At 40.0% G+C, this 17602-nt stretch overlaps 1 protein-coding gene across 1 annotated transcript in view; it reads left to right on the forward strand.

The window, feature by feature from the left end:
- Positions 1 to 10542, forward strand: part of LOC111964851 (C-X-C chemokine receptor type 3-2) — a 31743-nt gene extending 21201 nt beyond the window's left edge. The window contains exons 2-3 of the mRNA XM_023988685.2: positions 6330 to 6458; positions 7274 to 10542. Coding sequence (XP_023844453.1) covers positions 6426 to 6458; positions 7274 to 8389 — 1149 coding nt within the window. The 5' untranslated portion in view covers positions 6330 to 6425 and the 3' untranslated portion in view covers positions 8390 to 10542. The remainder of the gene's footprint in view (positions 1 to 6329; positions 6459 to 7273) is intronic.
- Positions 10543 to 17602: the final 7060 nt, after the last annotated feature.

Raw genomic sequence — 17602 nt, forward strand, 5'->3', positions numbered from 1 at the left:
ATACTAACTCTAAATCAGTCAGGAGCAAGCCAGGTAGTCTAAGAAGGAACAAAAACAAATTATTTCAGCAATATTATAATTATTTCAAGGCTATGGCCTGCCATTTAAGCAATCAATTGTGAATCATTTGTGACACGCTACAGGCTGGTAGGAGCGCTCAGCATTTCAACAACACATCAACAACAGCACTTCAACAACATGCCTATAAATGTTGCATTTAGGCTCTATAAATTACATAAATTACAAAAATTACATAAATTAAGGGAAAACTCCACCCAACAACTATATTTTGGTATTTGTTTCATTAGTCCATTGTCGACATAGTCCTAAAATGTTTTGCTTGTCAGCAATCAACTTTTGAAGATAGGTAACATTCCAAATACAGAAATCATCCCCACATGATGCATTTACCATCATATGATGCTGCGTTTTGCATCATATGATAAAAAATTCATCATAGGGAGAGGATTTCCCTATTTTGAAAGTTACATGTCTTGAAAACTTGATTGCTGACAAGCAAAACATTTTAGGACTATGTAGACAATGGACTAATGAAACAAATACCAAAATATACTTTTTGGGTGGAATTTTCCTTTAAGGGGAAAGTAATCTAAAAGTAACTAGATTAGTAATCAGATTACGTTACTGAGTTTGGGTAGGTCAAAAGTTACGGTACTGATTACAATTTTGGACAGGTAAGGCAGCCATAGGCATTAGACAGGTTGTGGGTAATTGTCTATGTCTAAACGTATGTTGCATGTGTGCACGTAGGTTTTGTAGCTTCACGTTCGTCGGTTTGTTGTTTTGTTAGTTTGTAATAGTGTTTGTTTCGTCTTCATTTCATTAAAGAAGATGTATTCGTATCACGCTGCGCCTTGGTCCTCTCTTCCACGTAAAGACGATCGTGACAACATGTATATATATTCAGATCATGTGACAGATCATGTGACACAGATTGTACACAGGTGGACTTTATTTAACTAATTATATGATTTCTGAAGGTAATTGGTTGCACCAGATCTTATTTAGGGGCTTCATAGCAAATGGGGTGAATACATATGCACGCACCACTTTTCCGTTTGTTATTTAAATGTTTTTTTTTAAACAAGTAATTTTTTTCATTCCACTTCACCAATTTGGACTATTTTGTGTATGTCCATTACATGACATCCAAATAAAAATCCATTTAAATTACAGGTTGTAATGCAACAAAATAGGAAAAACACCAAATGGGATGAATTATTTTGCAAGCACTGTACCATGAGTTAGAAGATTATGAATATTAGACGTTAGTGAGCATTAAAAATAAATCACAATCAGTAAAACTAAATATTTAGCTAGCTAACTACCAGATTCACATCAATCATTAACATCAATGGCCAGATTATAGCCTACCCTCTTTTCCCGATGTCAATCATGTCTTTAGGAGGCACTGTAACCATAGCAGCGGGAAGTAGAGGTGCTGAGGATGCTACAGCACCCCCTGAATAAGAATAACATATATTTTTTAAATAAAATGTCAATAACAAAACATTCGCACCAAATTAGTACACTGGGCCTTTATTACTCCTGTATGAGCAGACAAAAATATTTGTCAGCAGTGTGGGGAGAAAAATTTCTACCAACACCCCATTTTCCTCAGCACCCCCACCCCGAAATATCTTCCCTCTGCCATGATTGTAACTAGCTTGCTTACAATTTGTGATTGTAAGTGAGGGTGTTGTTGCAGAAATAATCAGTTCTATGCTTAAATAGAAATGTAAGTAGATTTTTCTTTTAAACAATGGGGGAGTGCCCTTTTTTCATTTTGAGCACCTCGCCCCTGAATGGTCTGTGCACGGCCCTGTGCACTGCTCACAGTACTAATGCAAACCTTTGAATAGGATGATAAATGAGAACTCAGCTGTGCAACTTCTGTGAGGGCTTTTCTGCAGTGAGTTTTTGTCACGTGCCACTGAAAACACATAGAGCAGGAGCATGTGGTGGCCTCTTTCATTCTCCCTCTGACTCATTCTAAATATATTTTCGCTAAAAAGCTCTCTGTGTGGCCTTATCTGTCTGAATATTGTTTGTGGAGATATGCTCTGATGAAGGTCGACTGACCGAAAGCTTAGCTATAATTAAAATACATTTGCATTAAGGATGTGAAATCTTACACTATTGTGTGTGCAATGTAGTTGCTTTCCGGTTGGTTTCCTTAAACAAATAGTATTCTATGTTGATACACTATTAGATCAAGCGAAAAGCTTTCTCTCAATTGGATAGAAAAGAAACACAGAGCCTGAGAGTTTTAATGATTTTCAACCAACGTTTACATAATCCCTTTTAAACTTTACTTATGACTAATAACACCAACGAATTACCCATTAATATAATAAGAAAGTTATTTCCCCACATACCATGAATAGTTTACCAAAACATACTTTGTACATTATCTTACTCTCAATGCCCAACAATCTGTTGCCTTTTTCCATTGACTAACATCACACCTCTCATACAGCCCTGTGAGTCACAGAGTGCAGAGGAAGGAAACAGCAGCTATGAAGTTGCACAATAATAGTATAAGCCACCACTCCAAACAGTAACAACCTCAACATGCTATAATGTCCCTCTCAAATGCAGCCTTGTCTCTGCACTGCTTTAAAAATAACAAGGTCTAATTTTGTGTATGCTATGTAATGAGTTTCTACTAAGATTAAGAGCAAAGGTGTTGCAGGTATTTTCAGATTATTGCTTCTTCCATTTGTGCTCCTGTTTAGTGCCTCTACATACCCCACCCCCTGTGTAATATTGACCTCACAACCCAGAGTAAAAACCTTGTAGCGTCTTTATTCTTTACCAAAGTGAATAAAGAAAACCTGACAGCTCCACCACCTAACGTCATTTATCTGAACACCTATGACATCCATCCACATCTGAATAAACTGAATTGCACAAAAAGTATCTATGTGGATTGAGATCGTTACCCTAAGTTAGAGGTCGTTGTTGCACATGGTGACATGCTACTTTGATACCCCAGCGGTGGTAAAATAAATAAATAATGTGTGACATTTTCTTCACACTGATGCTCACTACATGGTGTGGTTGTGGACAGAAAAAATGAACATTTCCTTGCGGCTGGATAACAGTTGCTCTATGACTATTTACGATCACACCATCTAAATAAGGCCGGATTCTAGATAACATATTTACATGCAGTATCTATGTTTAAGGGAAATAGTGAGTAAACCAGTAAATCGTATAAGTAGCTGATCTATTCCAGTTCCTTGGGGCGTTGCATGGGTGACACAGTGTGAAAGCACATCAGAGGTAACTCTGTGACCTGAAACAGAGGTACATTTTCTTCCTCACCTAACTGCAAGTGATATCAAACCTGCTCAATCTCCTCAGGGGTCCAGGTCCCCAACACGTCAACACTCCGACAGAGAGCAAGTGAGAGGCTTTCACATCACTAATGATATAATACATCTTTGCATTTAGTTATGTGTAAAGACTTTAACAGATTGTTCTATGCTAGACACTCTGTCTTTTTCACTATCCTGTTTTTGCAATGGTTCCACAGTGGGGAATATCTTTAGAATGATTTTCATGCTCTTGGAAACTGTATCGAAAACTGAATCGCATGGCCGCAAGGTTAGAAATAACTGGATATCAAAGTGAGCTCAGAGAAATGCTTACAGAAATCAAAGCACGTCTGATTGTATCCATCCAACAGATTCATATCCACAAACAATGCAAATGTTTGTCTCGTTTTAGCCACAATAGACAGGGTCGAAACTGAATAATACCACAGTACAGACAGTAAAAACACAACTCCTGCAAAACACAGATTTCACTTCCCCAGATGGGGCAAGTTCAAAACATTTCCCAACGTTATGGGAACGTGCATCAGACATTCAGTCTCTCTGTACTCAATTAGACTGGCTAGCAGTCAGGGATTTGTATATCTGTCTCTGCATCTAGTCCGCTCATAGACATTTGAATACACTTTCTTTCGGGGGGTTTTCTCAATGTTTGTGTGTAATGGCTGTCGTAGTCGTTCTCCTCCTCAGACGAGGAGGAGCATGGATCGGACCAAGATGCGGAGAGGTAAGTGTTCATTATTTAATGAAACAACAACAAGACACTACAAAATACAAACAACAAACGTGACTAACCCGAAACAGTCCTGTGTGGCCCAAACRCTGACACAGGAACAAACACCCACCAAACACAAGTGAAACCCTGGCTGCCTTAGTATGATTCTCAATCAGGGACAACGATTGACAGCTGTCTCTGATTGAGAATCATACCAGGCCGAACACAAAATCCCAACATAGAAAAACAAACCTAGACCAACCCACCCAACTCACGYCCTGACCAACTAAAACAAATACATGACAAAGGAAAACAGGTCAGGAACGTGACATTGTGTGTGTTTTTTCTTAGAATGTAGGCTACTACACTGCACATAAAACATACAGTGCATACGGAAAGTATTCAGACCCCTTTACTTTTTCTACATTTTGTTACGTTACAGCCTTATTCTAAAATTGATTAAATAGTTTTTTCCCCTCATCAATCTACACACAGTATCCCATAATGACAAAGCAAAAACAGGTTTTTAGACATTTTTGCAAATGTATTAAAAACAGAAATATCACCTTTACATAAGGATTCAGACCCTTCACTCAGTACTTTGTTGAAGCACCTTTGGCAGTGATTACAGCCTTGAGTCTTCTTGGGTATGACGCTACAAGTTTGGCACACATGTATTTGGGGAGTTTCTCCCATTCTTCTCTGCAGATCCTTTCAAGACCTGTCAGGTTGGATGGGGAGCATCGCTGCACAGCTATTTTCAGGTCTCTCCAGAGATGTTCGATCGGGTTCATGTCCGGGCTCTGGCTGGGCCACTCAAGGACATTCAGAGACTTGTTCTGAAACCACTCCTGCATTGTCTTGGCTATTTGCTTAGGATCGTTGTCCTGTTGAAAGGTGAACCTTCGCCCCAGTCTAAGAGCTCTGGACCAGGTTTTCATCAAGGATATCTTTGTACTTTGCTCCATTCATCTTTCCCTCATACCTGACTAGTCTCCCAGTCCCTGCCACTGAAAAAAAATCTCCACAGCATGATGCTGCCACAACCATGCTTCACCGTAGGGATGTTGACAGGTTTCCTCCAGACGTGATGCATGGCATTCAGGCCAAAGAGTTCAATCTTGGTTTCATCAGACCAGATAATCTTCATTCTCTTGGTCTGATTCCTTTAGATGCCATTTGTCAAACTCCAAGCGGGCTGTCATGTACCTTTTACTGAGGAGTGGCTTCCATCTGGCCACTCTATCATAAAGGCCTGATTGGTGGAGTACTGCAGAGATGGTTGTCCTTCTGGAAGGTTCTCCCATCTCCACAGATAAACTCTAGAGCTCTGTCAGAGTGACCATTGGGTTCTTGGTTACCTCCAGGACCAAGGCCCTTCTCCCCCAATTGCTCAGTTTGGCCGGGCGGCCAGCTCTAGGAAGAGTCTTGGTGGTTCTAAACTTCTTCCATTTAAGAATGATGGAGGCCACTGTGTTCTTGGGGGCCTTCAATGCTGCAGACATTTTTTGGTACCCTTCCCCAGATCTGTGCCTCGACACAATCCTGTCTCGGAGCTCTGCGGACAATTCCTTCGACCTCATGGCTTGGATTTTGCTCTGACATACACTGTCAACTGTGGGGCCTTATATAGACAGGTGTGTGCCTTTCCAAATCATGTCCAATCAATCGAATTTACCACAGGTGGACTCCAATCCAGTTGTAGAAACATCTCAAGCATGATCAATGGAAACAGGATGCACCTGAGCTCAATTTCGAGTCTCATAGAAAAGAGTCTGAATACTTTTGTAAATAAGGTATTTCAGATTTTTTGTTTTAATAAATTTGCAAAAATTTCAAAAACCTGTTTTCACTTCATCATTATGGGATATTGTGTGTAGATTGCTGAGGAATTTTTAAAATATATATATTTTAGAATAAGGCTGTAACTTAACAAAAACATTTTAAAGTTAAGGGGTCTGAATACTTTCTGAAGGCACTGTGTGTACTGTACATGTGCAATGTACTACATATCGCCAATATAACCTAGGAATAACAGCTAGAGATAGACAGAGAAAACTTTTTCTAGTCATGCATTGTCTGTCTCTGTTGAGTCAGCCACATACATTTAGTTTTTTAAACCTTTGATATGTCACAGTCCCCTTTGGACAGTCACCGGTTCCTAACAGCTGTCTTTGAATAGGTCTGCTTGGCCTAAAATATGAGAGGATTCAGTTCCTGAATTACTATCTTCTCTTTTTTATTTGGTTCAGAGTGGCAAAAGAAGAGAGGAACGCGGGTGAGACTACGAGAAGAGTATCCTGAGTCTGTGAAGGTGTTTCAGGTGTTCCGCTGTTTCGTTGGTAACAATGGATCACGTCAATACAACCACAGATTACTATGTGAGTAACGGTCTTGTTATGCCACATACTGATTAATGTAGTTCTTTATGACTACAAGAGCTATAGATGCTGCAAGAAATAATTGGGAGTAGTAGACTAAAAAAAATTATTAGCCAAATAAGTCAAATAAGAAATTATATTTTACAACAACATGGTTGGTCAAGAAATGAACAGAATAAAAATAAATATGACAATGTATAACAATCTGTACATTAAAACGTTTATTTTAAAACAATGGTTAGAGAATCTGAAGCCACTTAAAATATTGTTCAAAATCATAGAAGCTACAAGTGTATGATCTTAATTTGATCATGCTTTTGTTGCTGAGAATTTTCCTGCACCACAGGATATGCAGATAAGCTTTGTAATTTACATTAATTCACTGACAACTTACACTAACACACGGTTATATTGACATTACTTTTCATGTAGACTACTTTTGTCCAGCTAATATTCTAACCACCGATCAAGCACCATTATGGACTAAATGTTCATATCCTGTGGCTTCAGAACAATTTTGCTGTGACTATATAGGTAAAATTAAGATGTGTAATATCTGTATGAATTTAGCACTGCATCATCTTGAGTTTAGTCAGAGATACAAATGCGCTCTGTCCTATGAGGAGAATCCAGGGCCTGTATCCATAAAGCGTCTCAGAGTAGCAGTGCTGATCTAGGATCAGCTTTACCTTTTAGATCATAATGAACAAGATTATATGGGCAGGGGGAATGCTTTATGCATACGGACCCAGAACATTGTTGTAGTTAGCTAATTTTCCTTCCTCTCACTCTCTTTTCCTCTCCTATGTCTCCAGTTTTATGAAGACAGCTACAGCTTTTCACCTGAAACAGGCAGTAGCCAATCCAGTGGCGTGCCCTGCAACCAGGATGGCATCATGGACTTCACCCGGAGCTACTCCCCTGTGGTCTACAGCCTGGTGTTTGTGCTGGCGCTGGTGGGTAACATCCTGGTGCTGTGTGTGCTGATGCGCTACCGCACCTCTCAGACAGGTGGGACCTGCTCCTTCTCCCTCACCGACACCTTCCTGCTCCACCTGGCCGTGTCCGACCTCCTGCTGGCCCTCACGCTGCCCCTGTTCGCCGTCCAGTGGGCCCACCTGTGGGTGTTCGGCGTGGCCGCCTGCAAGATTTCCGGAGCCCTGTTCTCTCTGAACCGCTACAGCGGCATCCTGTTCCTGGCCTGCATCAGTTTCGACCGCTACCTAGCCATCGTCCACGCCATCAGCACCGGCTGGAAACGCAACACCTGCCATGCCCAGATTGCCTGTGCCCTCATCTGGACAGTGTGCTTTGGCCTGAGTGGGGTGGACATCGCCTTTAGACAGGTGGTGAAGGTGGAAGTGGGGCGCTCGGGGGATCATCAGGGCTTGCTGGTGTGCCAGACGGTGTTCCCCCACAGCTCAGTGCAGTGGCAGGTGGGGATGCCGCTAGTCAACTTGGTGCTGGGTTTTGGGCTGCCCCTGCTGGTCATGCTCTACTGCTACATCCGTATCTTCCGCTCCCTTTGCAACGCCTCGCGCCGCCAGAAGAGGAAGTCCCTTCACCTCATCGTCTCCCTGGTGTCCATTTTTGTGCTCTGCTGGGCACCCTACAACTCCTTCCAATTGGCCGAAAGCCTGAAGAAGCTGGGCGTGATTAGTGGAGACTGCCAGTTCGGCCGCACGGTGGACATCGGGATCCTGGTGTCTGAGAGCATGGGGCTGTCACACTGTGCCTTGAACCCGCTGCTGTACGGCTTTGTGGGGGTGAAGTTTAGGAGGGAGCTGACCAGAATGTGTAAGGGGCTGCTGGGACAGAGGTTCTATCCAGGGATGAACAGATGGGGAGGACAGAGGAGAGCACGGAGGACCACTGGGTCCTTCAGCTCAGCAGAGAGCGAGAACACCTCCCACTTCTCTGTCATGGCGTGAGCCAGCCACGTGCACAGAGAGGGGTCTACCTGTGCCCGAGCACGTTTTTGTTGTTGTTCTGAACCCACAAGTCATCGTAAAGTCGTCAAGTTCACCACCCCCCACCCCCCATCCCATTGGTCTGCCCTGTACAGAGCTTGCGTGTGCCTGGTATCCAAACATGCATGGCGTGAGATGCAGTCACCGGTCGAGTCTGTGTAGCAAGCTACCTAGTTTAAATATCAASAGTACTGCCACAGCAGYATAACATTTGATYTACATCATCATCAATATTTGGTTTGGCCTACATAGCCTTCGYRCAGCASAGAGGCAGAAGACATAGAGAGGAGCAGCTGCATTCAGGCTCTACGACYCTCTACGACCCTCTGACCCAACTCCATCCCTTCATCAGTCRGGTGTTGCACATGTGTGTCAGGGCAGCAGCAACACAGGTAGTCTRGACTTTAGCTAACCACCATATACTAAAATATCCACACAAGCCACCAGCCAGCCAGCCATATACCGTAGCATGAGTTAGAAGAGTATGAATATTATACTATATAATGTAGTTATTATTAGGGAGCATTGAAGAGAAATCACAAAAAATGCTAGTTAACTATCAGGTTTACATCAATCATCAACACAATGATCAGCTGATAGCCTATCGTCTTTACCCGATGTCAATCATGTGTTTAGGAGGCACTGTAACTAGCGTGCCTACAATTTTTGATGAGTGAATGTGTTGTTGCAGAAATAAATAGGTTTATGTTTTTTTTATTTCTACAAAAGCAGGTAGTATGTTATGAATTTAGAGTACTTTTTTAAAGGTGGTTGTCACTAGTTACCACAGCCAAAAAAGTCAAAATTGGCTCTAATGTAAAAATGTATGAAAACAAAAATTTACTTTTTGGTCTTAATTTAAGGTTAGGGTTAGGCATAAGGTTAAAAGTGTGGTTAGGGGTAAGGTTAGGTTTAAAATCAGATTTGAAGAAGAGAAATTGTAGAAATAGGCGGGGTTTAACCATAATTATGACTTTGTGTCTCTGGTAACTAGTGACGACCGTGAAAGGTCTGTGCATCACAGCCCTGGTGAGAGCCTGGAGAGTGGGAGAAAGAGAGAGAGGGAGGGAGAGGGGGATGTGGAGACTGACAGAAAAAGAGAGAGGAAGAGAGAATACAAGACAAAAGGGGGACAGGGAGTCATGAAAAGAGGGAACAGAAATTGGAATGATTGTGAAAATGACAAAATGGGGAAGAAATACAGATGTGCACATTGTGTCAAAGTGAGGAAAAAACGTATGTTATTTTGTTGTGATTCGTTCCTCTGGTGCTTCCTGATAGTGGCCTTGCTCCTAGTAGCTCAAAATGATGGTACTTTTTAAGACCACACCTTCTCAGGACGGGGAATTTTTCATATAGTAGCCTACTTTTGCTCTCTTCTTGTAAATACAATTTTGCGGTCATTTTTGTTCATGAGATTCTACAGTCCATCCAATCGCATAGCCTTCCATGTTAAAATCTGCCTCTAGTGTGACCATGTTAACCCCATCTGCGTCTAGTGTGACCATGTTAACCCCATCTGCCTCTAGTAGTGTGACCATGTTAACCCCATCTGCCTCTAGTAGTGTGACCATGTTAACCCCATCTGCCTCTAGTGTGACCATGTTAACCCCATCTGCGTCTAGTGTTTGGCTTTATGATAAATTGATGACTATAATTTCAAGGAACTGGATAATCTCTTGCAAAATAGATTTTTTAAATGTTTGAAACCCACTCCCTCAAAAGGGCCAAGTCATCACTATATGTGTTACTCATATATTGCCTTGTAGTTTTGAAGGCAGCAAATACTTATACATTTCAAATCCTCGCAGCAATAATTTTTTCTTTGGTTGATTGCTTCATTTTGTCACTTGCTGAAGAGTGGAAACAAAGGTGTTAAGTCATGACAGACATGCAGCTTTACCGATGGCAAATGTTCACGTGTCCTTTGGTACCAGACTGTTATTCAACATTTGCTAATTGACCTATTTAGATGAGATTGTTATAAATCAGTCAGCACAACAGATATGTACATAGGATTGTATACATGTATTTCTCTGTTGTAGAAATTTGAGGAAGTAGAATAAAACATTGGGGGAAATGTACTTTTCATATATCAATAAATAAATGATATGCAAATATCTTGTTACATCTCTAGATATTTTTGGCTATACAATATTTCAAGGTTAATTTACCTGCATTAATGTAGCAAGTAGTATCAGGAAACATTCAAGTAGTACTTACCAAAAAAGGCCAATCTCGCCATCTGGTGGACAACGTATAAAATAATGAATGTTATATTTCTTTCCTTATCCTCTTAATCTGTAGGATACGTTATCTCTACTTCGAAACAACATGGCAGGTAAAAACAAATTCCCAGGACATTTAACTTGGTCTCAGAGCATTTCGTATTATTCTGTATGTAAATCCGAGACACTCCATTTAGTATGATATGTTATGTTTGGTATGGTTACCAGTTGAGGCCCCTCAGAGAAGGAAGGGGAGGACCATCCTCCTCAGTGAATTTCATACAATTAAAACATTTCAAAAGTGATCCTTTTTAGATAAAACTATACTAAATATATTCACATGTCACCAAATAATTGATTAAAACACATTGTTTTGCAATGAAGGTCTACAGTAGCCTCAACAGCACTCTGTATGGTAGCACCATCATGCAGCCGGAGAACAGCTAGCTTCCATCCTCCTCTGGGTACATTGACTTCAATACAAAACCTAGGAGGCTCATTGTTTATTGTTCATCATGACAACTTCCGTAGGACATCCTTCCATCTATCAGAGCTCTTGCTGCATGAACTGACATGTTGTCCACCCAATCAAAGGATCAGATAATGAATCTAGTACAGAAGGCATAAGCTACAGAAGCAAGAGAAAGATAGAGATTTCCAGATTTTTTTTCACTTTCTGTTTCAATTACTTAGCTAGCAAATGCAGCGAGCTAGTTTAGCCTACTCAAACACCCTGCTCAAATAGAGGGATGCTATGTTAGCTAGCTGGCGATGAATATCCAACACAACACTGGAACTCTTCCAAGTCAAGGTAAGCTTTTGGTTTTACTAATTTATTGCCACTAGGGCTCGCTGAGGTAACTGCTACACTGCTTACTGACTGTATGATTGTAGCAGGTTAAATAACATGTTAGTTCTAGTATTAGCTATGCTGACTATGACATTATTTTAGCCAATATGGTGACAACGATGTAGGCTGTATGTAGGGGTTATGATATGGTTTTGCTTGTAAAGGTTTTTTCGCCTGGTCACATACAGCTGATGTGTAGTGCAGTGAAGTCCACAAGGGAAGGGAAACGGTGAGAGGAGGGGAGCGCATAGAAGCGAAAAGGAAAACAGTGGCTGCTATAAAAGTGAATCATCTGGGGGTGTATTCATTCTGACGATTCTGTGGAAAATAAGTTTATTAATCTTGTCACTATAGGGGGTGCTGTTTCAACTTGGACATTTATCGTTCCCAAATTAAACTGCCTCGTACTCAATTCTTACTCGTACAATATGCATATTATTATTACWATTGGATAGAAAACAATCTCTAGTTTCTAAAACCGTTTGAATTATGTCTGTGGGAGAAACAGAACTCTTTCTGCAGTGAAATTCATGACAGGAACTGCGAAGGTCTGAAAACGAGGCTCTGTTCTCAGATCAGTTTAAAGCTCTGTATGTATCCTATGGGTCGACATGAACTGCACCCGCCTTCCCCTGGATGTCAGTAACCAATGAGAATTGGAATGGAGTTTCTACGTAGATCTCAGACCTTATAAAGCCGCAAGGAACGGAGGGAGCTCTCTTTTTGACGTTCGTCATGACGCAAAGCAAGACCTCAGGATGGCATTTTGAAACGCTCAGTTATCGGCCTTAGATATATCCGTCTGTAATTTAATTCGATATAGGTGTTAGAAACATCATAACGAAGTTATTTTAAACCGAGTTATATCAGTTTATGCGAGTATATTGCAATTTTCGGAATTTCCTTAGTATTGCGTTTTAAACATTTGGGCACGTCTTCGCCACATGGCTAATGTTTGCTGCTAATTCCTAAGTTGAAGACGGCAATCTACAACCGAGCAACGATGATTCTGGACAAAGGACCACTTGCCCAAGATTCTGATGGAAGCTATTTATGATGTTATTCCGTATTTATGTGGAAAAATGTAAAAGGATTTGTCCGCCATTATTGCGGCACTGGTCTGGCTGTAACGCACACTGTATGTCTAGTAACGTTAATTTTAAAAATCTAACACAGCGGTTGCATTAATAACTAATGCATCTTTCAATTGCTGTCCAACCTGTATTTTTTAGTCAAGTTTACGATTATTTATCGATTAGATTAGGTGCCTCTCCAAGATGGCGCCGGCCAGAATGGCATGAAATGCTCGCTACTCGTTCACATTTGTATAACCACGATTTGTGCCGCTAAATATGCACATTTTCGAACAAAACCTATGCATTGTGTAATATGATGTTACAGGACTGTCTTCTGTGAAGTTTATCAGGTTAGTCCAATTATATATATTTTGCTGGATTGTTACGATCGCTAACATTTGCTGCTGGTAAATGCGGTTGTGTTTCTGGCTATTGTGGTAAACTAATATAATGCTAAATTGTGTTTTCGCTGTAAAACACTAAAAAAATCTGACATATTGGCTGGATTCACAAGATGTTGGGCTTTCATTTGCTGTACGCTGTGTATTTTTCAGAAATGATTTATGATGAGTAATTAGGTATTTGACGTTGGTCTCTGTAATTATTCTGGCTGCATCGACGCTATTTCAGATTGCAGCTGCAATGTAGAACTGTGATTTATACCTGAAATATGCACATTTTTCTAACAAAACATATGCTATACAATAAATATGTTATCAGACTGTCATTTGATGAAGTTGTTTCTTGTTAGTGGCTATTTATATATCTTTATTTGGTCGAATTTGTGATAGCTACTGATGGAGTAAAAAACTGGTGGAGTAAAAAAAATGGTGTCTTTTGCTAACGTGGTTACCTAATAGATTTACATATTGTGTCTTCCCTGTAAAACATTTTAAAAATCAGAAATGATGGCTGGATTCACAAGATGTGTATCTTTCATCTGGTGTCTTGGACTTGTGATTTAATGATATTTAGATGCTAGTATTTACTTGTGACGCTATGCTAGGCTATGCTAGTCAGCTTTTTTACTGATGGGGGTGCTCCCGGATCCGGGTTTGGGAGGAATTAGAGGTTAAACGGAAGCAAAAGGAACAAAACGGGGATAAACATACCTGAATTTGTCTAATATAAACTGTTATTTGCAACTGTTGGACTAATGATTACACCCTAGATCAGCTAGATGCTGGCAAGAAGAGTGTGCAAGGCGATATTGAATGTGTCACTGTCTGTCCATGTGTCACTGTCTGTCACCTAAAAAAATTATCTCGACCTGTGTGCACCTACGTTGTAAACTTTCATTCATAGGCTAGGTTGTAGCAACCTCATGATGTGTATAGGGAAAATTTGAGAATCATGTAGTAGCCTAAACTTATCACTGTCACATTGAACTGGATGAAAGGAATATGAATGACAGTCATCCAATGTACTGTAATAGAAATAAGCTATTCTCATGAAAAAAAATTGTCCTCCCTCATCTTAAACGGCACTGACCGCAACTGATGGGTACATAAGACAGATGGTTACTTAAGGGTGGTTGGTCGGGGTGGATGGGTGGGCGAGTTTGAAACTCATCACAGTCAACTTAGTATTTTAGTTAATTAGACATTTTTCAACTACATACTACTTTTTAGCTACTTTGCAACTATGTATAACGCAAATGTCTAGCATCCAAAGGTTGTGAGTTTGTATCTCATCACGGCCAACTTTAGCATTTTAGCTAATTAGCAACTTTTCAACTACTTACTACTTTTTACCACCTTTACAACTACTTAGCATGCTAGCAAACAATTACCCTAACCCTAACCTTAACCATTTAACCTAACCTAGGGGTGGCAGGTAGCCTAGTGGTTAGAGTGTTGGGCTAGGAACTGAAAGGTTGCTTGATCGAATCACTGAACTGACAAGGTAAAAATCTGTAATTCTGCCCCTTAACAAGGCAGTTAACCCACTGTTCCTAGGCTGTCCTTGTAGATAAGAATTTGTTCTTAACTGACTTGCCTGGTTAAATTAAACTTAACACTAACACCTAGCTAACATTTGCAAGCTAGCTTATGTTAGCCACCTAGCCAGAACTCGTAACATATCATACATTTTGCAAATTCCAAATATATTGTAAATTTTTGCAAATTTGTAACATATAATATGTTTTGCGAATTCATAACTTATTTTGCATTTTGCATATTCGTAACATATAATAGGAATTGTAATTCGTAACATATCATACAAAATGGGAGATGGACATCCACAAATGAATAAATACCATACTCAGTGGTGACCTGTCATTCAGGGCAGGTGGGGCAGAACCCCACCTGTTTTGAGCCCCACATTTATAGCAAAAAATATATATATGTACACTGCCGTTCAAAAGTTTGGGGTCACTTAGAAATGTTCTTGTTTTCCCATGAAAACATATATGAAATTATTTGCAAAATGAATAGGAAATATAGTCAAGACATTGACAAGGTTATAAATATAGATTTTTAGTTGAGATAATAATTGTGTCCTTCAAACTTTGCTTTTGTCAAAGAATCCTCGATTTGCGCCAATTACAGCCTTGCAGACCTTTGTCATTCTAGTTGTGAATTTGTTGAGGTAATCTGAAGAGATTTCACCCCATGCTTCCTGAAGCACCTCCTACAAATTGGATTGGCTTGATGGGCACTTCTTACGTACCATACGGTCAAGCTGCTCCCACAAATCCTTAATAGGGTTGAGATCCGGTGACTGTGCTGGCCACTCCATTATAGACAGAATATCAACTGACTGCTTCTTCCTTAAATAGTTCTTGCATAGTTTGGATCTGTGCTTTCGGTCATTGTCCTGTTGTAGGAGCAAATTGGCTCCAAAAAAGCGCCGTCCACAGGATATGGCATGGCATTGCAAAATGGGGTGATAGCCTTCCTTCTTCAAGATCCCTTTTACCCTGTACTAATCTCCCACTGTACCACCATCAAAGCGACCAACAGACCATCACATTGCCTCCATCATGCTTGAAAGATGGCATCAAGCACTCCTCCAGCATCTTACATTTTTTTCTGCATCTCACAAATGTTCTTCTTTGTGATCCAAGCACCACAAACTTAGATTTGTCTGTCCTTAACACTTTTTTCAAATCTTCCTCTGTCCAGTGTGTGTTCTTATGCCCATCTTAATCTTTTATTTTTATTGGCCAGTCTGAGATATGGCTTTTTCTTTGCAACTCTGCCTAGAAGGCCAGCATCATTTCTCAGGACAAGAATAGACTGACGAGTTTCAGAATAAAGTTCTTTGTTTCTGGACATTTTGATCCTGTAATCGAACCTTCAAATGCTGACACTCCAGATACTCAACTAGTCTAAAGAAGGACAGTTTTATTGCTTCTTAAAACCTCTTGGAAATAGGGTGCGCCATTTTCACTTTTGGATAAAATGGTGCCCAAATTAAACGGCCTCGTACTCTGTCCTAGATCATATGATATGCATTTCATTATTACTAGTGGATAGAAAACACTCTGAAGTTTCTAAAACTGTTTGAATTATATCTGTGAGTAAAACAGAACTCATTTGGCAGGCAGACTTCCAAACAGGAAGTGAGAATTCTGAAATGGGTCGCTGTGAAAGGCATCGCCTATTCAATTGCCTAATATTTATGGATATGTATGCACTTCATACGCCTTCCACTAGATGTCAACAGGCAGTAGAACGTGGAATGAAGTGTCTAGCCTTATGTGGGACCGAATGAGAGCTTTTGGAGTGACAGGTCAGTCATATTGCCAGTTTTTGGCCACGCACTTGGGTATGTCATATCTTTGTCTGCAAATCGTTAGATAGACACGAAGAAATGCTCCGTCTGGGACGTTATTGGATATATATGAGAAAAACATCCTGAAAATTGATTCTCAACTGAGTTTGACCAGTTTATTCGACTTTTATTATCACATTTAAAAGTTTTCGTTCATTGCGTCAAATCTTCATGGACACGTGAGCTACACATGCTAGCCAAAGTTGCTAATTCGACAGAAGAAATGGACATTATAAAACAAAACAACGATTTATTGTGGAACTAGGATTCCTGGCACTGCATTCTGATGAAAGTTCATCAAAGGTAAGGGAATATTTATGATGTTATTTCGTATTTTTGTTGACTCTGTTGACTCCAACATGGCGGAGAATGGCTGAGCGCTGTCTCAGATTATTGCATGCTGTGCTTTTTACTAAAGTTATTTTTTTTAAATCTAACACAGCGGTTGCATTAAGAACCAGTGTATCTTTAATTATATGTACAACATGTATTTTTCATCAAAGTTTATGATGAGTTTTTCTGTTAGATTACGTGGCTCTCAAAAATTTCTCCGTATATTTTGGAGCCATTTCTGAACATGGCGCCAATGTAAAACCAAACACCATGTGTTTTGGGCTATTGTGGTGAGCTAACATAAATATATGTTGTGTTTTCGCTGTAAAACATTTAAAAAATCGGACATGTTGGCTGGATTCACAAGATGTTTATCTTTAATTATGTGTACAACATGTATTTTTCATAAAAGTTTTATGATGAGTATTTCTGTATTTCACGTTGCTCTCTGTAATTATTCTGGCTGTTTTGGAGCCATTTCTGAACATGGCGCCAATGTAAACCGAGATTTGTGGATATAAATATGCACATTATCGAACAAAACATAAATGTATTGTATAACATGATGTCATAAGACTGTCATCTGATGAAGTTGTTCAAAGGTTAGTGATTAATTTTATCTCTATTTGTGGGTTTTGTGAAAGCTATCTTTGCGGTGAAAAAATGGCTGTGTTTTTGGGGATATGGTGGTGAGTTAACATAAATATATGTTGTGTTTTCGCTGTAAAACATTTTAAAAATCGGACATGTTGGCTGGATTCACAAGATGTTTATCTTTCATTTGCTGTATTGGACTTGTGATTTCATGTATTTATATTATATGATATCCCTGTTGCGCTAGGCTAGGCTATTCTAGTCAGCGTTTCTGATGAGAATGATCCCAGATCCCGGTAGAAGTTTTAATCAG

This window comes from Salvelinus sp. IW2-2015, linkage group LG6.1 (genome assembly GCF_002910315.2).
Source record: "Salvelinus sp. IW2-2015 linkage group LG6.1, ASM291031v2, whole genome shotgun sequence".
NCBI lineage: Eukaryota > Metazoa > Chordata > Actinopteri > Salmoniformes > Salmonidae > Salvelinus > Salvelinus sp. IW2-2015.